Genomic DNA, 24173 nt, shown 5'->3' on the forward strand with positions numbered 1-24173 from the left:
TTCTGACAGTTTTGAATTATTTTATAAGAAACGATGGACGATGATCCACATACACTACAATACACTTTGTACTATCCGTTTGCTTTCATCTTCTTTTCTGTTTTCTAGTGAGGCCTAAAAGCAGACGATAACAGGTTGAAATTACTCTATTAGTGTACTAAAACAAATCAATAATGTATATGGTTATGATGTTTCACACAACAAACACTGAGGACGATTATTTGAAGTGCCTCTTTTTCCTGCAAAGTGTAATTGGTGATCAGAAGAGTTTAGCAGCATCCTTAAAGGGGTACTCTTACATTACATCACATCACGATGACATCACCAGGGTTAATTTCTCAGACTTGACAAAGCTTCTTCAGAGCCTCAGGAGACATTATATAAGGTGCATCTCACTTCCCTTATTTAATAGCTCCTCGGTCCTCGGCTGAACCGGAAGTTGTTCTGTCCCTCCTTTCGTGAAGGCCGTCTCAAAGCTCTTATTTCTATAAGCGAGGATACACGAGAGCAGCCTTCCCAGAAGCCTTACCGCTGAAAGCCGTTGCTAACTCCGCCCATACAGTTGACCAGTTCATGTGACGCTTCCGAGGAAAGGACGTCTCATTCCTCTAAAACACCATTCCTCGTTTCCTCTCTCCCATGATTTCCTCGCGCCTCTCCTGTGCTTCCTTGGTGGGACGGACTAAGACGCGAGGAAGGGAGGCAAGTGGAGGAGCCGCGGATGCAATTTAAGGGAAGTGAGATGTACCTACTGTACTCCCCATGAACTGCTCGTCATGTGTAAAATCAGTGCAATGCTCCAAGAGGTTGTTTGAGATTTCTAGAATAGGCTCTTTAGATGGTTATTTAAAAGACTCAGCATTAATGGAAAAAGGTAATTAATCTTGTGTCTGCTTTTGGAATGAGTCAAACTAAACAGAATGAGGTGAACATTTCCACCAAAATCATTCTGAGGTTACAGAGTTGAGATTCTTGGAAGTGAACTGCCAAGAAGGGCAGCATTCCAGACTGAGAGCTGTAACTGCCATATTCCTCCAGAGATGCCACGCAGCGAAACAGGCCTTTGAAAAGCAGCAGAAAATCTGCAAGTGCATTCATGCGAGAGTGTCCTCCAACCCTGCCATGGTTAAATCTGGTGAGACATGCTGTAAGCATGTGAGCATAAGTCACATAGCAATACAAATGGTATCAAACACTACGTAAGAATGACTCAGAGGAAATTCAAAGAGATGGTTGATCATTTATGTGTCATTGTAGATATGTAAGAATAAATTTAATTAGAGCCTAATTTAATCTTCAAATGAAGAGAAAAGCAGCTTGTGAGAATGACAGTAAGAAGGGTTTCATTCTAGCACGTTAAACAGTGTTACCAAAGACTTCCAGTCAGATTATCATTATTGCATTTACACAAGCAGTAATGATTAAGAAAGTATATAATGTCTTTGTTTTTTACATTTTAAACTATGCAGCGTGGCTCTAGTCTCGTCAGTGTTAGTCAGCCGATCAGTTGGTCCACCACTTTGGTCCATACTTAAATATCTCAAATTTGTCTTGGAATTTTGGACAGACATTTATGGTCCCCGGAGGATGAATCCTAATAACTGTAGTGATCATTCGACTTTACATCTAGCACTACCAGCTGGTCAAAGATTTCAGCAAACATTTTGTACAAACATTTGGTAATCCTCTGACTTCTCCTGTAGCCACAAGATACACATTGTGGTTCTGAGTGAAATGTCTCGACAACAGTTGGATGGATTGACCTTAGATTTGATAAATCCCCTCAGGATGAGTTGTAATAACTTTGGTGTTTCCTCTAATGTTATAATCAGGTCAAAATATGAATTTGTCCAAAACTTTGGTTTATGACTAAATAACTAAAGCAAAACTAATGGCATTCACATCAGCGTCACCTGTACTAGTGTTCAGTGCTAATTAGCCAGTATTAGCATGCTAACATGCTAACATTTAGCTAATGAACATTTTAAACGTTTTAGCATGTTAGCATCATTAAGTTCAAAGCAACAATGTGCCAAAGTACTGCCTCACAGAGCTGCCAGCATGGCTGAGGACTCGAAGGTCTTGATAAACTATTATGCACCTATAGATTTTAAAACGTGAGGAGAGCAACAATGGCCTGTACAGTAAACACAAGTGTAAACAGATCAAGCCCCCAAATCCCCAGCCTGTCAGAACTCTAAAAAAATCACAAAACTCATGAGGGTTTAAAAAAAGGTAAAATTAGCCTTTGCTTTTTCGAGAAGCCACAGTCTGTCCAGTAGAAGCTGGCTGAGTTGGTGGAGTGAGAGTGAGGACAAGGTTGCTTCGTGGGCAGCAGTCTGTCCTGTGTGGGATGAATTGCATACTTTTGACTGTGAGTATAGTCTCGTGACTAGAGACTACAATGTGGGTTAGACTCACTTCTCCAACTGTTACCCCACACTTAAAGTCACGTCAGTGGACTGCGGCTGCTAATAATATGGAATGACTTGTTAAGTTTTGAAGATGAATTACATCTCCACGTGATGTCTAATGTTTGTCACACAATGGCACAAGAGGGCCCCTTTCTTCCCAGCAATGTATCCGAGCTCTTAAATCCTGCATCCTCCATAATAAGTACTGAATGAGACAGAGTGTATTGTCTTCTTTCTTGGATCCCCTTTTCTCAGAATTTCCTTTGAATTTGCATGAGGGACCTCCCTTTGCTTTTCAAAGCAACAAAGAGCTCTATCAGGCATACAGCAGTCTTTGGCAGGCCTCTCATCCTCTCAAAACAGGCTCCATGTCGTCACATTCACTCAACTCGTTTTAAACCAAGACTAATGCAAAACAAAACACCAGGCTACAGTATTTTTTTATTTATTTATTATTTTCCTTTCAGATGCATCTGTCTCCCTCACATAATAAGAAACCATTAGAGGCCTTAACACAACACAATAGTTCATAAATATTGATTTTGATGGTAAGCAGTTGTCTCATTAAGATGGTGAAATTAAAATGTTGGACGATTATGCATATCCACGGGTATATGAATTGAATAATTAGTTCCTCTTAGCACTATTTTCGTTTGGAAGGCACTCTACCTGACAGTATTTAAAGTGCTGTTGTGTTTTAAGCAGGTTGGTGCCTTTGATGTCTCTGCTGCAGTAATGCCCCCACCTCCCTTAGCTAAGCCTTGTTCTCAGCTGGTGCCAGCCTCCAATATCTGAGCTCATCCCACCCGCTCTGCAGGATCTAGCGCCAGCCCTGCCATGCACTGCACTCAAGAGTGGGTGGCATCACATGGCCCTTCAGCCTGCCTTCTGGGGCTTGGCATAGAGGAAGAGGGACACACACACACACACACACACACACACACACACACACACACACACACACACACACACACACACACACACACACACACACACAGGCCTCTGTGTGATTAAGACCACTGCTGCTGCTACTGCTGCTGCTGCTGCTGACCACATCTATCCCTCTTTTTCTGTGGATTTATTCCACTGAGTCTCAAAGTCAGTGATGCCCACACACCTCAGTGGAGCATAGACCCTTTCCAGCCCACAAAGCCTCCCACGCTCTCGACTTTGAGTGTGTCTAGGTTGGGTGCACCAATCAGCAGCGGGTATCACCACCCACCTATCCCCTCATCCTCATCTTCAATCTCTCTCACACAAGTTACCGTACTTTCGTTCAGACAATGCATTCTAAATAACTCATGGTTGAGGTTCTCGCCACACTGTAAATGTACCTGAGTTTATTCTGCGTGCAATTTCACCTTAAGACTGGGTGCTCAGGAGCTGATAATCCAAAGAAAAGGTGTGACTGAAGAGATGAATCAGTCAAACCAAAACCACCTCCTCCGCCCCCACATCCTGTATGCAGGGTGATACCAATAGAGATGTGCACTCACTGCTCATATAACTCTCTGTACTTTGCCCCGCATCTGCAGCAATATAATTTACTACAGAGGAGAAAATGCGTCATCCTGAGAATAAACACGTGATTGAAAGACGTGCAACCCAGAGAGAATATGTGCCTCATCCACACAACCAGCAAAACCACATATTTCTTGAAACACAACGAGATATGTGTGGATTAGCTTGGTCAGTGGTCTGCAGAGGGACACTACTGAGACTCTGCTGTTTCATGACCACTCCACTATCCACTATCATGCCGAGGAAAGACACAGGATTTGTATATTTGGGAGCCCAATTTTCAGCCCCCTGCCAACATTCAAAGCATAATCAAAAAAATGAGTTAAATATAAACACATGAAAAAGAACTATGCAGAAGTCCCTCATGTTGCCACACAAATATGAAAAAACAAGCTCTGGGAACATGCCGGCTGTGATGGCACACCAAGTTGTGTGGTGGTGCCAGGGGTGGCAGCTTGTCTGTTTGTGTAGCATGGTGTGCTGGTAGCTCCAACCTGCCTGGAGACAGGAGGTGTACAGATTGAACAGGGAGAACACCATCAAGAATTGTAATTGCTCCGTTCTTTATTTGTCTTCCTTCCTTTCTCACTCCACATTGCATGATTCATTGTGAAGCAGGAGATTGCTGCTGGTGTTGGTGGGCACACTCGGCTTAAGAGAGGAATAAAGGCATGTTGGCGGTGATTTTGCAGAACAGCACATGCAGATGGAGTGAGAAACTCTGCTTTTGTGTGTCACATGGAGTTAAAAGTAAACTTTGCTCAGGGGGTGGCTGCAGTCTGTAGTGAATCATCTGTTCTTCTGAAGTTGCAAGTACACTGGGTATATACAGGAAACATCACACAATTTATCAGTCTATTCGGCCTGAAATACAATAAGGAAGGAAGGAGTCCCCAGCATTCGGTGCTCCACCCATTGTTGATACCCCAGCAGTTACTGTAAATATTTGCATGGGTGAAATGAGGGAACAAGGTGTACTTCCTGTTGCAAGAATAGTACTGAAGCACATGATTGTGAGGAAAGGCTGTCTAACTGAGGAATATCACGTCACCCATTTATACTGTTCTCAGCTGGAATTCTGCATTAATGTTTAAAATACTTTACAATCATAAACGAGGAACTTTCCTATAGAGGACTGATACAAATCAGACATTAAAGAGACTGTGTAACTTTGAAAAACAACAACAGAAAAACACACTCTTCGTCTTAAAATTTAAATATTAAATGTATCAATAAAACACTCTACAGCTTAATTTGGTATGACCATTTGCTTATGGTGGCTAATGTTGCAATTGACATTACTGAGTCAGTTTTCTGACCTAAAGGAATCGCTTGGCACTTTTGGATTTGTTTTCTTGCCGAGATCTAGATGAGAACATTGATACCACTTTCACGTCTGTACGGTACCTATAACTTTAAGGCTACAGCTAGCAGCTGCTTAACTTAGCTTAGCATAAAGACTGGAAACAGCTAGCATGGCTCTGTCCAAAGCTAACAACATTTGCCTACCAGTTGTTCACCAGTTCATTTATGCATCATCTTGTTTGTCTACTCCGTACAAAATGCTTTAATGACTCTTCTCTTCTTTTGCTACTAGCATTTATCACAACCACATAACGTGTTCATTGTGGCCACAGTGGCGGCTGTTGAGCAAAAGTCCCAGTGTCACTTAAACAGAAGAGGAAATGAGCACAAAACCAATTGTAGCTGCTTATTTTATGAATTTATTTCCAAATGTAAACTTCACTATTTCATGCATACAAGTTATGACAACATACATTATTCAACAATCTGTTATTTTTCATATTTGCATAGGACAAGGTCACAATATATTGTCTAACATGTACAAAATAATGCCATAAAAGGTACAGCAGAGCAGCTAAGACCAGCACATTAAATGTGTGTAGAATCAGAGGAACTGTACAACTGTAATACTTGAATGTAGTGATTTTGGTTTGCTGAGAGAGAAAAAAACAAAATGACACCTGAAGGTTAGAGTGAGGTCATAAGAGAATGTACTGGCCATAGCTGAGTCGAGTTATTTACAGATTAGATTATACTGGTGCTGAAAGGGAAAGCAGCACCATGGAGTCACTACAACAGGCAACTGATGGTGATGGGCAGAGGAGAAACAGAGGAGAGGTATCAAGAGAGCAACAATACACTGAGGACAAACAGGTACGGGAAACAGAACCAAAAGGCTGGTAAGCGGCTCTCTCTTTGTAATTAAAGGGAGGTCATTCACAGCACTTAGTGCTGCATAACCGGGAACACACTAATCCTTTAAGGGCAAACATATCCAAAGCTTGAGCAAAAGACTTTTAGTCAGCGTGCATTTCAACAGTAAAGAGAAAATGCCGCCCAGTGTCAGTTCAGGCAGTCAAGCAAGACCACATGGTCAGTGAAGGGTACAGACAGATGTGGTCTGCTACGCTGCATGTTCCTACTCACTCAGTCTCTTTTGTTTCTCGTCTTTTGACTCAGTCAGAATTAGTTTGCTCATATAATTAAACGGGTTTTGTTCATTCAAGTGATGTTCAAAATAAAAATTGCTTATGTGAGATGTAGAAAAAGGTCCGTATCAAGCACGACATCCATTGATCAACACTTAAGAGCATATAAAGTTGAACCCAGGGGTCCAAACTGGGTTGGGTTCAAAATTACTGCAACATTCATCTTTCCCTTCAAAGCCTTTGGTAACAACTTGTAACTGTGGAGCATCTGTTGAGCTGCAAGCTTACTCACTGTTCAAGAACTGCTCTCTCCTATCTATGGCTCCCTCTTAAAACATTATCCCCCAAGCCGCAGGCTTTTGTCATGAGGGAAGACATGCACAGTATGTCCTGATCTTTTAAATATTATAGATTTATAATACTTTAAAATATTGCATGTATGTTGCTTATTCGAATTGGCTTAGCCTACACATAGAGCCCGCAGAGGAGAAAGGAGAGATTAAACCTGGGAAATGTTGACAATGATAAACGTACCTTGTGCACAACTCACAACGTGTAAAATCTCACAGTCAAGACAGACGTCTATTCATAACCTACAAAAATGCATCGGGTCCATGTAAGCAGCACATTTATAGCAAATGCAATTTTCAATCCTTTGGAATGGTTGGGCGTTTATCATCATTAAGATTGTTTATGTCAAAACAATACCTGTAATAAGCCATTATACATTGCTTGAGTATTGTACAGCAAAAAAAAAGAAGTCAAAATTAAATAACAAGAACCAAATGAAAACAAAGCTACACAATCAAAATGTTTACATAAAGCAGAAAAGCAATATTTAACTTGGAGCACTTGCATATCAAATATGCAGAGCTGCTTCATTTAATCCTGTACATTACATTAAAAAAACATGTCACACTTTATAAAACTGTACAAGTTTGTTAAATGTCTGATAGTAGCCAGGTTCTTTTTTTTACCCTCAACTTTTGTTATCTTTAAGAAGTTACCATTATAGTTTTGGCACACAATTGCATCAATCATGCTTGTACGCTGAGACCATGAAGATGAGACGATATCAGTGATATATTCATGTTATTAATATGATTCTTTTTTAAATAAGGTTAATGTTAGTTCTTTACATACTAAGCAACAACCAATCTACTTTAATATATGTTTACAGTAAGCAGAACAAAATATTAACTGGTACACTGTTAGCATCTTGTTGAAACCTTGTATTTCCATTTTGTCAGTGTTTAAATTCCTTTTTTTCTCTGACAGATGTCAAAAACTGTAATCTCTGTGGGATTACAATTGAAAAATTAGATAAAAAAATGCTGAAGTGGAGTTTCATAGTAATTTGCAGCTGACATCATCCCTCACATATAGAAAATCTTTAAACTCAGACAAATATATGGAGCTCAGTAGAGAACGGGTTCTTTTTAAATATTTTTGTAACATAAAATAATAAAAAATAAGGTTTAATTATTTCCTGGAAAGATTACTTTTTGAGGACCCTGAAAACATGGGATGATTATATAAAATGTAGCCCAGTGTTTTTGTTTTGTTTGTTTTTTACAGAAAAAAAGTCTCTTTCTTTTCTTCTTCATTCAAGTAGGGACAAATAAAACAACCAATTATTTGTGCTACTCATCAAGCAAACATAAGCTACATGATGGATGTTTTAAAAAGATATGAAAGTAGAACAAAAGTCAAATATTTCAAGAGGTATGATTTCTGAAAAATATACAAACATTTCATATGAGACAAATATAAGTAATAAGCAATAATAAAAAGAATGACTACATTGCTAACTCACAATGCTGTGGTCTCTATTCTTATGGAAAACTTTCAAAATAATCTATATAATAAAAGAAAAGAAAAAATGAGTCACTCCATTTGAAATAGCCAGACATAGAGGTCAGGAGGTTTACTTTTTCGGTCACTCCAAACAATCCTTTCATTTTCTGACTTGAATTTTTGGATAACAGGCTAACTGGAATAACCTGCATCCTGACATCAACAGAGTATTAAATGTTTTTAATTAAAGGGGTAAACCCCATTAACAGGGATAAAACTATGCTTTTTAACAAAATATAGTTCCTTTAAACAGCCCGACAAAAAGAGTCAACCTTAATGCTGTGATATATTCGAAAGAGTTGCTTAAATGACCTGAAGAATGACCAGAAAAAAACAAAACAAAATAAATTCAAACAGACTATACACCTTTCTCCAGTAATGTTAATAATTATTTGACAACAAACGCAAGTACAGTAAAAATGGACATGTACAAAACTGTGTTCAATGGCCTTTTGTGTTGAATTATTCAAGTAAATTTGGTACAGTGAGAATAAAAGTTATGCCTGTGGAGGCCTATATATGTCACCGGTACAGTCTGGATGGATGGATAGACTGGGATGTTTACACTGTCACAGTTGGTTTATTTTCAGATGGTATAGAGCTTCCTGTTGCCTACTGTAAGTCCACTGACACTAAGGGTCAAAGGTGTTTAAAGGGGCGTTTCACTGAAAAGAACTCCAGAGTGCCCAGTGCTTACTAAGGCGCATAGGCAGGAGCTGGGCCCCGTACGGCGGCGTTCCTGTTTCCAGTGTGGTCGGACACTGACCAGCAGTGAGCACAAAGCACCCAGGAACACCGGGGGGAGGCTGGCAGACATTTCTGTGCAGTAACTGATGTTACAACAAAATCCACAAACTGTCCCATATCTGCTTTGCGGATGTCGACCCTGAGGTAAATGTGCAGATTATGGATTAAAAAGTGATTCATGAAACCTGCTTGAGAGTGAGCTAATCAGAAATGGGTTTTTTTGCAAGAGAAAGTTAAACTACAAACCAAGTCAAAAATTGACTATAACAAAAAAAAAAAAAATGGATAGATACCACAAAAAGCTGCGCAACAGCTATTTGAAGAATTTGTTAGTGAAAATCAAAGTTGAAAAAAAAAAAAAGTTTTTTTTTTTTCTAGAAATGCTAAAAGTTAAACACTCTCAATGCTTCTTTCATAAAGAGCTGCTGATCAATGGCATTGAAAGTGTCATCTTGCAGTCTGGAAACTATTTTGACATCTTACAGAGGGCTGTTTTCTTAAACGTGGTGTTTTGAGGAAACTACTGCATTCGATCTAAATAAGGGAGGTTTTCTTTCTGGAGGATGTGACAGAGCTGATTCTTCACAACTTTAAAGAGAGATGGCTGCTGTGGAGAACGAGGGACAAGGCCGATCATTCATGAACTTACACCTGCCAGACCGCCTCAAAAAACCCTCTACGCTTCCAAGGCGCAGTTGTTAACATGCATATAGTGTGAAGCACAGGACTGCAGGGCAAGAGTCGCTGGTAGAATGAAGCTAGCACATGCAATTCATGGTGACAACAGTCTGGAGGGGTCTGACAGGACCGAATACATGGATGAAACTATTTTCGGCCTTAGTGCTGAAGCATTCAAAGAAAATGTAGGCATAACACAGACTGGCGGTGCTGCAGCAGTTTTGATAGTGGTGCCCGCTTCCATGGAAGGTTTACTGTGCCTTTTGCCTGACTTATTGAGGCATGTCTGTCTAGAAACACAAGTCAGCTTTCTCACAGGACATCTGAGCTTCACAGGGAGGACGACGTGAGGCTGGTGAGCATTGCACTTTGCTGATATGTTCGTTTTGGTTCAACGGTTTTTACAACAGTTTAAAGCTTCCCCCCTCCCCCCCCATTGTTGCAAGAGAGAAGTTTGAAAGCAGCTGTTTGAGAGCTCTGGTTTATCAGTATGAATTTAGAGCGACATTTTCCTTGGCATTTTGTCATTTGACTCTCCAGCAGTAGAGGATTTCTCCCTGTGCTTAGGATGGAGTTGGGTACATCCCACCCACACTGCTAGCGTTGTCTAGGTAGTACTGTTGTTCATACACTACTCTTTCTACTCTTATCCTACAGGTTAGATCAACCCACTAATTACAGACATGTTTCTGCTCATGGTTTCTACAGCTGAAGGGAGTTGGGGGAAGGAGGAGGAGACGGGGGTGTCTGCGACCGGGTGTCTCCTCCTCTGTGCTGCTCAGCTCATGATAAACCTCTCCTCTTTTATCAGGACCTGCCCGCCCTTGCCTGGCTATTGCAGATAGCTGCTTTGTTCGCTCTGTGCTCCACCATGTTGCAGCCAAGCCCGGTTCTGCCCAACACGCTGGCCTACATTTGACCCCCCGTCGCCAAGTTAGGCCATCCTAAGCTATTTGGCATAGTTGGAGCTTCACCACTCTCTGACAGGACAGGTAGAGCCAGATGGGCGAGGGAGGACTCCCCAGGAATGGCATGTTAGCACTCCTCCTGCGGGCTGTGACTAGCTTCTTGTGGGATGCAGCTGTTTCCTCAAGGGAGGCCACAAAAGGCAAAGCCAGGAGGAGGGAAGTGTGCAGGTTGTCTTGTTCTACCTGTGATTCTGCCAACCACCAGCCCCAGGCCTCAATGAAGGGCAGCTTACAAGACTGAATAGAAAGCTTTCATTCACTCTCTTTGGTACTTTTTCCTATGTGCTTCAGAGAGGGATAAACATTGTTTCAACTAAAGTCCCTTTGTGTCCATTTTGTGTGAAATACTGCCTGATGATACAGCACTTTAAAAAAGAAGAAAAAACAAACATGAACAGCTGCTTTGAAACTTAACGGTCTCTATTTAAAGGTTCTAAAGTTTCTTCAACTGAGTATACTTTTAAAAACTGTTAACCCAATATAACCCTGATCTTCCCACAATGCAGATTTACACAGTATATACTGCACACAGCTGTTTAATGAAGTACATATTTAACCCAGTGTAATGGCAACTGAATATTAACAATGCAGTGGAGGAACTGATGTATTTTGTTTACTGAGGTGGAGGTTTGGGGATCGTTTTGTTAACACACAGCAATTACAATACATATGAACCCCCCGAGAACACGAGTACATGAGTTCTGTGTATGATTGACCGTATGACCGCCGGGCTAGTTTCCTCAAAACGTGAAAACCAACAAAAAAACAAAGAGTGCAAATTGTGTTGAGTGTAAAGGCTGCTATATATGTACTGTATGTTTCTCTTCACCGTGTTCATTCTTTCAAGCTAACAAGGCCATCCCTGAGCAGGGCGTAAAATTCAACCCCTGTTGAATTTCAGAGTAAAGTGATGAGTATATTGTGCAGTCAATGTGAGTACTCTGAAGTACTGTGGTATTACAGAAATAGCAACTGTCTTCAATCCTGAGGTGTGTGTGTGTGTGTGTCTGTGTGTGTGTGTACCCCTTCTCCTCACCCTTTCAAAAAAACAACAAAGAAAGTCCCATTTTTGATAAGACTTGTCAGGGTGTCTGTTTTTCTTCTTCTAAACCTTGTTTAGCTGACTGTGAACATACATTGGACAACTATCCATGATCAGAAGCTAAAAAATACAGACATATGGTACAGAATGTAAATATTGCCATCTGGGAAAGGCATTACCTTTTTTTAGGATCACACGAGTAATTGCACTACAATAAGCAGTTATGTACAGTATGGTACACCACAGCAAGCGCAGGAATAGCAAAGGGGGTTGCTGACAACCGTGCAACACGAGTGTTATGACAAAAACACAGGCCTCGCAGGTCAGAGACAGAAAGTGCGACTGGGTTTCAGTTTAAGGCGAGTTGGCTGGGCTGAGGGCGGGGCTGAGGGTGGGGCTGGAGGCATCCGAGCGGCTGTAGTCGCTGAGGGAGCTGGGACGTGTGGAGCTGCTGCTGCTGTGGGGCCTCTTCAGCATGCCGGGCTGGAAATCTGAGTGGCGCCGGGCGTGCTTCATGAGGTGATCGCTGCGCATGAAGCGCTTGTCACAAAGCGGGCACCCAAACTTCTTCTCCCCCGTGTGGGTGCGATAGTGGCGGGCCAGCTCATCGGAGCGAGCGAACTTCTTACTGCAGTCGGGCCAGGTACATGGGAAAGGTCGTTCTCCTGTAACACACAGAGGGAAGTGGGTGTATTAAATCACACAAGAAATAGCAACATGGCATTAAGAACAAGCCTTTATTTGAGCAAATTTTGTTTTGATCATTTCCTTATTGCTGACCATATTCCACGTTTTTGTTTTAGCCCATATAGCGTTGACCTTTTTTCACAAAAAAATAATACACCACATCTTTGTTACATTCCAAGTAGCCAGCGATTTCCACTTAATTCAGTCTCATATGAAAATCTACTTTCAAAGATGTGAAACCTGAGGTGAGGTGGCTACTGTGAGGTACACAGTGAACATAATGTCTGCAATTATTTTTGCCAAAGTTACAAGATTGTTGTGTGGTATTGCAGTGCAGACATTTCAAATCCATCCAGGCTTTAACATGCAATAGTAACATTGTGACTTTCAGAGACATACAAATAGACCCGAGTTCACTATAATGAGTTACTTATCTTTAACTTTAAGTCTCTGCAAGTTGACTTTAACACTGTACTGAGATGAATGGGAGCCCGTGGTTGAAGAAAGTTTGGAATTTTCACACTAAGTATGTGTGATTTGTAGTAAATGGGCCTCAACATGCAAAATCGGCCATTATGTGCTTTAGGTTGTAGGACTGTTTACAATGGCAATCACTTATATACAATAAGCATTTTCCAAGTACTGATAGTGTCAGTGAGTGCAACATGAAACAAATAAAACTCACACCTGGTGCTCACCAATGATCCAAATGGCTCACCAAAGTGAGAGACTCATTATAAGATGTTTACAGGTTAACAAATCAAGAACACTGCTTTGCACAGACATTTTTTTCAGGCCTGCTGAACAAGACTGTGTTGTTTCCTGTACATAGTAGGCTCTGATTCATCAAGGAATAATGATCACAACGTTACTGCTAGATCTGATAGGTCAGTATAAGGAATATCAAAACCACCCAAGAAATCTTCAAAATATAAACGGGAGACAAAAAAGGCTGTAGTGAGACGTGGGACTTGGGGTAAATCACTTAAAAATTGGCACTGTGCTAGAGGAGCAAACCGTTTTTTTATTTAAGCTACAGATTCTAATCACACTCACAATGGTTACCAAGCCCATTTTCCAACATGCAACTATCTGTGACTCGGCACATGTGAAATTACACCCTTCCCCCCCTCCATCATGCAATAAAAGTGGGCTTTGAAACAAATCTACCCAAAGCCAGATGGTACTATATATCTTGTGGTTTCCTTCCATTCTAATGTGGAAACAGTGTGCTTGGCACCTAAATGCAGCGATTTGCATCCACTGGCCAATATGTCTAATACTGTATTCCATTTAGTTTTATTTCAGTGGGTTTCTTCCTGACAATTGCTACATGCATTAGTCTGACCATGCAGTACTATAGGAAAGGGCGGCACGTCTTTTAATGTTTTGAGTCTTTCTTGAGAATACAAATATTTAATCATCATGTGCATGCCTACGCCGGGGATTTGAGGTATGAAAAGGAATGGACGGTGAGATGCGTGAATGTTTATAGATGGCACGACAAATAAGTACATAAGAACAGGCCTGCCAAACGCTTTCTTTGTTCCGTGGTTTCCCTCAGGACCACAATGGAAACAGTGCTGTTGAGCATCAAACACTCATATGCTACCTGATGCCAGCGAGTCTCAAAAACAAGAACTCGGTGCACTACTAGTCTCGGTCCCTCCCCCCAACTATACTGCATGGTTACAAAACATGCAGACAGACAGAGCAAGTCTAGACAGCCTGGTCTGTTTTCATGCCTCTGACGCCTCACCTCAGCTCCAGACTGAACTCAGTCAGCCCTTCCCACTACAGTCCCAGCAGGCTCAGTGTATGTAAACTCTGTAACTGACATATAGACATTTGCATATGCACACACTGCACACAGCCTTGTCTCCTTTTTCCCAAAACATCTATAATGCTTTCACTCTGCTGCAACAGTTAACACACAAAGAAACAATCTGCCCTGGATGAGTTATAATTCATAAAAACTAGAAGGCTGTGGTTGTTTGTCTCTCATTGACGAGACTCATGATAGTCTGATTTCATACCTTATTAGCAAGAGAAGCAGCCTGTGCTGCCACCTGGCACTGCAAAATTAGTTATTGGCTAAAAAGTAGAGCTAAGCTCTGTGGGCTGCTTAAGGCTCAATAACCAGTGTAACGGATCCAGCTGCATTAATATTTAACCAGACACCAGAGAGCTAGGCTGAGATATCCAGTCTAACTGCCCTGATACAGTAATGCAGTCATCATGGAAGCATCAGGTAGCTAACAGCAACTCACCAAGATGCATCAAATTATGTCAAGCTCCGTGACTTCTTAGAAAATGCAGAATTAACAGATACGCTGCCCGTTTTCACCGCCCGCTAAACTGCCTTTGGCATTTGGGTCAACGACATGAATATGCATCAAAAGCCCTGCTGCTTTAATGTCAGCATTGAAAGGTTCACTTACATGAAGGGAAAAACATGCAACGCCCCAATTAATTGTGCTTCTTTCGTAACATGAGAATTGAGATTTCCATGAGGGCAGTAAAAACCAATTTTCTGGTAACAATGAGGAGGTTTAGGGAACAAACGCTTTGATCCTGAGTGGAAATGATGATAGGGGTTATTACCCTCTGTAGAAATAGGGTGTCACTCTCCATGATACCTCAATAGACTGCAGATATTATTCAGCATCTCATTTGAAGAAGAAAGCTGCCAGCTACTCCCCTTATTCTGCTCTAACTCCCATCTAGTTCCAGTGTCGTCACAGCAGGGCACCGCGGCGATCGTGACGTGAGGCCCCACCGGTTGGTTATCCCATCTCTGGCAGCGTTCAGGGTGTGGTTTGTGTTTCTTAGAATGTGTCAGATGCAGAGGGCGAAGCAGGGGGATTGAGGGAAGCTTTTCCCTAGCGAACACAGTGACCCGGTTACCCGTAAAGTGAATTACATCATGCACGCAAACTGTATCTCTACTAAGCACTAGTGTCCCCCCTCCAAGGCGATGCGATTATGTCACAGGTACTCTTGTTATATAACTGTTCTCTCCGGGTCAGTAATAAACAGCATTCATCTCTGCTCCTCTCCCACCATCCTTCTCTCATTCATATGTAAGAATCTTTGGCACCTCGGTTTCTGCAGAAATGGTTATGAGAAATAGAATCTGAGTTCATCTCCTTGGTGTGGGGGATGCTGTCTGCAAAGGGGAGATTAAAACTCTTTTTGACGTGAGCAGCCGCATAGGAACTCAACTCAGTCACCTGCTCCAACAACAGCTACCAGCATTTCAAACAAGAGTAGATAACATTCCTGGTGTGTCCTCAGGCATGGGCCAAACTCACACAGTGCAGCTGAAACCTTCATGTAAGCCTGCCATAAGAGAGCTAGAGTAAATATCTCTGCAGGTTTAGGAGGGGAGAAAAAACAGTTCCTGTGGATACATCAGAGATCACCTTGAGGTTGACTTTGCTCTGCCTACACAGTGAGAACCAGAACAGGAAATAGGCCATCTTTTACAGAGCTCAGAACGAAGGAGCACAATAAACCTGCATGGACTTTTAAAAGCAAACAGTTCGAGCAGGGAAAGTAAAAGACTGTGTTGATCACAGCTCATTAGAGGTGGAGCTACCTCACTTCAGCGCTGGCCTGGTGGCACAGTCAGCTTGGCAACATGAAATGAGAGTAACTCCACTAACTCCAGTGGTGGGGCTCCGTACAATCCTGTAATTTTGTTGCATGTTTACAACAGACTATGACCTGTAACCAACCAGGAGCCAGCAGACAACCATCCAATCCATGGGATTTGGGGTAATACTAAAATGACTGCGGAGTCCCTCATCAGCATTAACCACTGGAGCAGACAGGGTTAACCCAACCGTACCCAGCCTCTCCCTCTACACTCACCATCATGTGCCAAGATGATCTGAACACTAAACGTGTGTGCAGAAAATGAATATACATTAAGCCGTTTGCAGCTCCTCTTTTCGTTGTTCACACAGCAGTGCATGCAAGCTTCGCTTGTGGAAAAATAACAACAAAGGCTTACAAAGTTGTGCGGTCTGTAAAAAGGAGAAAAAAAAAGACACTGCTTGATTTGAAACACATCTGAGATCAGAACTGTTTACGTGGCTGCTCGTCTATGAAAAATGTACTCAGTGGGAGAGGAGTCAAATTACAAAGAAAATCACTCAGTCAAAACATGTTTTCTCAGATCCACTCAGAGTTTGTTAGAAACAAGAGTAAGTTGTATATGCAGGAACAATAAAGGAGCCTTGGGTGGGTCAGTTGTTCATGATGATGACCGGCTCAAGCTTGTCATGAGAAAGCTCTGAAAACAGGGAGGATTTTATCTATTATCATCTTTTGTCTATACTGAGAGGGACCTTGCTTGCCGTTGAATAGCATGCCTCCCCTTGTGGGCCTATAGCTGTCAAGTTGTGAACAATAGCAGCAGCTTCGCTCACAGCAGGAGAGGCACTCCTGTAATGCATTTCAATCAGACCGGCTGTGCATACTAACCGTAACTCACTCCCCTTGGTCTGCACTGCACAGGGCTATTGACATCCACCCAGATACATGCAGCGGGATCGAGTGTGACCGTCTGATTCCTGCACACACTTAGCCATACATTACTTCATCCCCTTAACTCTTTAAGGGAAAGGTAGAGGTAGCTCGCCTGTATTGACCAGCTCATCACATTTGCCTCAATTAGTTAGAGTGGGCACTCTCTTTCAGCCTTGAGTGCATGCTAAAACAACCTGCCTTGATGTGTCTCTGTATCTTTTAAACCCTGGTTAACTAAGGACATGCAAACAGCTGCAGCCATTAATGGGTGTTTACAGTTGGTCTGCAAAAGCAGGTGGGAGCAGGGATGCCCCATCCTCCATGACTCTCACTCCTGCAGTACAATGCCAGCTCATTCAAATGATGGAGTCCTGACACTATAACTCTAATGTGATAGACATCCTTACTAACCAGAACAAAACAAAGAACCATAGCCCTGCCAGATCATGAGTAGCCTCACCACACTGCAATAAGACGAGGTACAGGCTGGAGATAGTGCCTGCTGTCCAATGTTATACCTCATTCTCCGGGAGAGAAATGTTTTCATGTCTCACTGAGAAAATGAGTATGCCCTCCTTCCCCCAAGACTCCACAAAATACTCCTCATCTTGTGCCGAGGGCCACACCCCTGTGTGTCGTGGTCTGCCACAGTCTGATTTATCACGCAGACACACCTTACATACCGTAGGGAACATAAAACACTCCCTCTGACATTAGCTCCACGGCTATTCCTCTCTTATTCAAGTTGAGCTGAACACAACACAGTGGACACAGTCAGAGTCTAACTCTTAGATGGGACGCTGTGAGTGCTGGGCTGACAGGGGTGTTCGCTGCTGTAGAGGTCAAACATGCAGCCCTTCAAACGATAATCAGATTAGCTGCAGATGCAGCTGAATAAATGACCTACATCAATGGAGGGCATTGACAGTGAATATCCCGGTATCTAACCCCACCCCCACCCTGCCTACTGCACTGTATACTCTGTCTTTGTACTGCAGATCCCTCCCTTGCATGCGAGATGCGGTTGGCGGTTTTTGAACAGGAGATGTGAAAAAATGCAGTGTTCCACAGGTCTGTATCCCTCTCTTCCTGCCGCTGGTAATCAACACCACACCACAAGCCATGGCCGGGGCTCGGCCTCGCAACACAACACGCTTCAGCACCTATTTTGCTTTGCAGGCTGAAGAAGTGTGGGAGGGGCTGGTGGGGGGAAATAGACAGAGCAGCTTTTATAAAACTACTCCTGAGCTGAGCTGAGAAGAATACATGAGCCCTGTGGGCCACTGAAAGCAACACTGCCAGGGAACTGCCTGACAGGGGCCTTTCAATGTCAGGAGTATCCACCATGCATGCTTGGCTGCTTAATCACAGTTAAATCACATTTACATTCCAACATTAGTGAGGAACTATCCCACTCTGAGCTTTACATGGCCATATAGGATAGCATATGGACAGCATGTGCACCAGCACACGCCTCAGAGATGTCTTTCATGGAGCAGGAACACTGCACCAAAGGATTAGAACAGGCAAGATGGTGGCTCCACTTTGTTTTATTTACAACCCAAGGATCAAGTAGATTTAACTAATACCTTGTTTCCATTGGACACATACTGTACTGCTACACGTTGCCTTCACGGCCAACTGGATTTCATTCACAAGGAAAACGTCTTATCTTACAGCAGAAGAAAATACATCAGTAAATTGATTTATAACAACATAAAGAGTGAGAGCTCTGTGAGGATATACTTACGGTCAGTGGTGCTTTGAGCTAATTGCTAATCTCAGTATGCTAACATGCTCACACTGACAATGTTACCATCATAGTTTAGCATGTTAGCATGCTAATAGCAGAATCAGTTTTAATGGCCAAGTAAACAGATACAGGGAATTTGACACTTTTTTAACATTTGCTTATTACCACTGAACACAAAGTGTAGTTGATGTTGATGGAATGGTCATAAACCAAAGTACTGGACAAATTAAATTTTTGAACTGATGATGGCACTTGATGAAAAGTCAGAGGAACCCCAAAGTTATTACAATTCATTCAGAAGGAAACATGTACCCGATTTCTGTACCAATTTTTATGGCAATCCATCAATTAGTTGTTGAGACATTTCACTCAAAACAGCAAATATCAACCTCATAGTGGCAGTATATGAAAAGTCAGGGGATCACCAAAGTTGTTAGGATTCATCATCTGGGAACCATGCATGTACAAAATATTAACTGAACAAACATCCCTATCCCATCTCAGTTTTTGTGACGATGCATCTATTAGGTGATTCACCTGGATTAGTAAAAACTGATCTGCTAGTGGCACTAAAAGAAAAGTTAGTGGCTCACCAAAGTCAATGAGATTCATCTTCTGTGGATCATGAACGTCTGTAAAAATAAAAAAGTCATGGCAAAGCAGGGCTAAAACATTGTGTCACCAGAATGGGGAAAAATGGAAACTGTGAGCATCTCCTAACAGAGGAGTCATCGTTTTATTACACATCAGGAAAAATATGGCTCAACTGGGTGGGATGGTGGAAATCCTGCCGTGTGGCAGGTAGACAAACTGACCTCTTGTGCCCCAGCAGAATTTACACCCATTGCTGTGCCAAGGTCATGCTCAAGCAAGAGCAGGAAAACCCCATCTCCACCCTGCTACCTCATCACTGCCACCAGCCACACAGGAACACTGTGCACTGTGTGTAGCAGTGCAGCCAAATATAAAACCACTGGCAGAGATGCAGTATATGTATATAATCAGAGACTCCTGCTTCTTTTTTCCATGTGGAATTTGGGATAATTTCATGTTAAAAAAAAGTGTCATTAACCACAGTTATTCGGCTGAATATAGAAGGCATGAATAGCTGGGTCTACATGGCAGTGGAACTGTGCTGCCAGGTGGTACCACTTATTTTTTAGGACAGACAGAAGAGGGATTTACAGCCATCTCACAGTATTAGACGTACCCCCAGCAGAACACAAAAGATGTCCAGACAAAACATCCAACCAACTGTAAAATATGTCATTAGGCTCTTTGTCTTTGTGAAATATTGACCCTGTACGTCCCGGTGATTCAAATAGTTTTCAAATAGGTCCCGGACACGGACAAGATGGCCCTTTGTGAGGCCCAACTGTGGGGGGCACAGAAGGCCCAGGCTGTTCTTTCTGAAGAAGACACGACTTGTAATGAGCTTGTCAGGGGCCATCTCTCCTTTAGAGATCGCAGTCTGCATGACACGACCAATGCAGAGTAATGAGGCTTCACAGAGAACACCATGTAATTCATGACCACAAGACTCTTGGGAAAGTGGGTCTTCATCATTAGAGTGGGTTATGCTTCTTAAGACAAACAGTCGATAAAGAATAAATGAAAAGAAACCAGCTGGCGCTGGGAAAAGTCTTTAGAAAGAATTAAAAGCAGTTTCATTTATATGACCTGGACCATTTAAAAACTGAGTTGACCTGCGTTACATGACTGGATTTTCCATACTGTAAGATAAGTATATGTGTCAAAGAGAGAAGCCCCACCTCCCACACCAGGAGGTCAGACAAAGCTGTCTGGTAACCTTAGACCCCTAAACTGTGAAGGATTCTTCGCCATCAAACTCAATGCAGTATAATGAGCAATTTAAATTCAGCGTGGTCCCTCACGTCTGCTACATCGTGGTGTCCCTTTTACACTGTGTCGGAGAAGACAACTGTGGGAAGAAACCTTAAATGAAACCACTTAAGTCTCCACTAAGGGGACCCTAAACCAGGAAGGTTTTCATACATTTAAAAGAGAAAGTTCACAGTTATACTGGATTATCCACAGGCATTTTCTAATGAAAATTGTTCATTACAGCCAGGTCTGTGAGTTATCCTGCATACATTATTCACCTCCATTATGCTAGTAGCAGGGCAAATTTCATCAGAGGATCCTAGACAAATTAAGCTGAAACTGTCTTCATGGCTAAGGTTATTAAGGAGAACTGACCCTTAAAATGTTTCAGTAGTTTGCAAAAGATTATAAACAATATAGTGATTCACAAAGTTCACCCACACTCACAAAAACACACACGGATTGCAAAAGATGGGATAATGAGGCTTCGGGCGTTATAGAAGTCAAGTGAGGACACCTAGTTCCTGGCTCTTTGTTTAGAGTCTATAACAGTGATTCCCCCCCTCAATTAGATAGCGGTGTTTGGCTGGGAATGACTGGGCTGGAATCCATTCTCTCATGACTCTGCTAGTAGGGGCTGAAGGGAAGCACACTGCGTGAGTCTGGCTCTATAAGCACAGCAAGGTTGGCTGAGGCAGCCTGGCTGAACTCAGATGACCCACATTCTGGGACTATCCAATCAAATAAGCAGAAAGAGTCATTATTATCAGAATTTATGGGACACAAACCAATCGTGAAGCCAGATGCCAGAGCATATCCAAACAGAGAGGCAGGCGAAAGGAAACGCTAAATAGGCAAAGAGACAAGGGCAGGGCTTATACGGAGCAATAAAACTGCACTAAAAACACATGGTTGGGGCTGAAGGGAAGCACAGTGAGCGCTGGAGGCAGGCTCTCTGCTGTAAGTTTGGCTAAGACAAGGCAGTGGAACTGTGATGACTCACGTTCGGTTACTATCCAATCAAATAAGCAGAAACTGTCCTCATTATCAGAAATCATAGTACACAAACCAATCACAAAGCCAGACGCATGAGTGTACTACAAAAGAAAGGAAAAGCTTAATAGAGGCAAAGAGAAAAGGGCAGGGATGATAGACAGTAATAAAACAGCACTAAAAACGAGACACAGGCATTTCATTCCCTTTTGGAAGCCATTCAAGTAATGATGTTGGAATATTATGGAACCCTATTTTATGTACATACATAAGTCAAACCAGTCTCATTCCTCTTCTTGACAGACACCACTGCACCAAGCTGCAGCTGATAAATAAAAGGCAGTGTTTTTGTAATGCTCAATAAAAATGAATAAAAATGGAATAAAATACAACAATATCAATACAGGATTATCCACCATCTACAAAGAAAATCAGCATCGCCATATAGCAGGCCTATCGTGTCTTATAGGTGTACTTACAGTTTTATAGTTATGCTTTGTTTTTCTTTAATCACTATGGCATTGATACAAAATTATTCTAAAGGATTTAGTGATATAAGGACACAAACCAATCACAAACCCAGACAGGGGAGTGTGTCCTGATACAAAGGCAGGTGAAGAGAATAGAACAAGACAAGAATGTTCCCCTATAAAGAAGGGTCATAGATTATTTAATTTATGAAGGGGGGGAAAGGGGGCTCAATTTCAAGAGGTATTCTACATATTTTGAATTCTGGGTTTTTCTTGCACATATTTCTGTGGAATTCAATTTCAACATGACTCAAATATGGGTCAAGTTCACACCAGGCGTTTATTTTGTGTGTGTGTGTGTGTGTGTGTATTGTAAAGAATTGAGGACAGCGGTGGGAAGAGGGAGTGTGAGCTGCAGTCTACTGAGCAGAGGGAAGGAGAGGCTCCTCAGTCGAGGCTCAGCTAGCCGAGTCTGTTGCTGGCCAGATCAGCTGGCAGTCTGTCTAGCGGGGGTGTGGCACATCACAACAAAGAGCTTTGGGCAGAAAGGCTGCACAGCTCTTATCAACCCCCTCAATTTGAGTCGATCTACATATTTGCCCCCCCTCTCTCTCTCAATGGCCTACCCTGCGGAATGCAATTAGCAAATATGGAGGTATGGTCGTTCAGGAAAGTCAGACGTAGAATTCTGCTGATCTGGAGCGCATTTGATAGCCATTTACTCTGCAGGGTAAAGGTACACTCACTGGATTGATCTTGTAAACTTTTTGCATGCCAATGTGAGTGCATAGGCCTACTTGGCTTGATGATCATGATATGATGTGCGCATTAGGCCTACATGTTGTTTATCTTCCTCATGTCACCAAAGCTGACTTTAATTAATGCGCGCAGAAGAAAACTGGAAACTGATCTGTGTCATGTTGTTCTGCATTTTCACTGCAGTTTCGGTTTGTAGGCTACATACTGTCCAATGCGGGGGGGGTAACAAGAGGAAAGCAGTGACAAAGCTCGGAGACTTGAGTGGGAGTGGCACTATTTATGACTCCCTCCCTTCCCCGAAATTAAAGGGAAATCTCGCAAGTTTATACAACTTAAGGAACAATGCAATTACTAAAATATGCACAAAGTCTGGCTTTTTCTGTAGCCGGTGTGTGACGATTATTCACATTCAGGGTGGATCCGTTAAAATTTTTGACTCGAGGAAACACAGCAGTCACTAATATAGGTTTGAATGTAAGCGAAACCACACTTCTTATCAGTAGGCTATTCTCAGTTTTAATCATCCGTTCTCATAAAGGCAAGGGAACTCATGTTCACAGCAACACACATTTGCATCCAATGAAACTGACCTGTATGTGTCCTTAGGTGGGCTTTGAGGTGGGATGATTTGCCATAAACTTTTTCACAACCTGAATAGTGGCATTTGTGCTTTTTCTGAGGCGATTCTGGCTCAGTTCGACCTCGCGATCTTTTGCCTCTTTGTTTGAGCGTAGGATCGGAGATGGTGGTAGGTGTGGCAGAGTTTCCATCATCTATGTGGTTCGGCATGCTCTCATCCTTTATTTTTGCCTGCTCGGCAACATTGTTGGGAGTCTGCTGGTTAAAATCCGCCAAAATCCGCGCCACCACAAAAATAGAGGAGTTGTCTTTCACCAAAGGTTCTTTCATTTCCTCTCCGTTCTTGGAGGAGGACGGGGTTTCTGGTTTAATCTCCCTATTCCCTTGAGCGTGAACAATTGCACGACTGGACATTGAAACAAGGCACTCTGCAGCAAAGTGATCCATTTTGTCTTTGAAACAGCCCTCTGTTTTTTAAAAACAAAAAAAAAAAAAAAAAAAAAGAAAAAAAATTGGGGTGGTGGTGGGGGGGGGGGGGGGGGGGGGGGTCGTTCTCATCAGAGAGAACTGACTTTATGATCTTACCCGGCTTTCCAATGTCATCACCATCCTGTGAGAGAAACGCCTCGGACAAAAATGCAGACAAGCCCCTCAGTGAGAAAAAAAAAGAAACCCAAAGTCTTTGTTTAGTGCAACGACGCTGGTGACAGGACCTCTACAAACTTGGATGTGTTAACTCCCATCGCGGCTTCAACCACTCTCCAACATAGTGAGTGTGTCTCCTGAGCGTCTGTTCCTGCTGGTTCTATCCATGCTGGGGGCGTGTCGACCGGCAGCGCTCAGCTGCACCGTCAGAGTAGCTGTTCATTCA

General features: G+C 42.4%; 1 protein-coding gene across 1 annotated transcript; it reads right to left on the reverse strand.

The window, feature by feature from the left end:
• Positions 1-11948: 11948 nt before the first annotated feature.
• On the reverse strand, positions 11949-23779 carry klf13 (Kruppel-like factor 13). The gene is made up of 2 exons (XM_039808075.1): positions 23314-23779; positions 11949-12345 (listed from the first exon to the last, which is right to left on the reverse strand). Exons 1-2 carry the CDS (start codon positions 23747-23749, stop codon positions 12035-12037), a joined length of 747 nt encoding a protein of 248 aa, XP_039664009.1. The 5' UTR covers positions 23750-23779; the 3' UTR covers positions 11949-12034.
• Between the last annotated feature and the right edge of the window lie 394 nt (positions 23780-24173).

The sequence above is a fragment of the Perca fluviatilis genome, chromosome 8 (assembly GCF_010015445.1).
Source record: "Perca fluviatilis chromosome 8, GENO_Pfluv_1.0, whole genome shotgun sequence".
Taxonomy (NCBI): domain Eukaryota; kingdom Metazoa; phylum Chordata; class Actinopteri; order Perciformes; family Percidae; genus Perca; species Perca fluviatilis.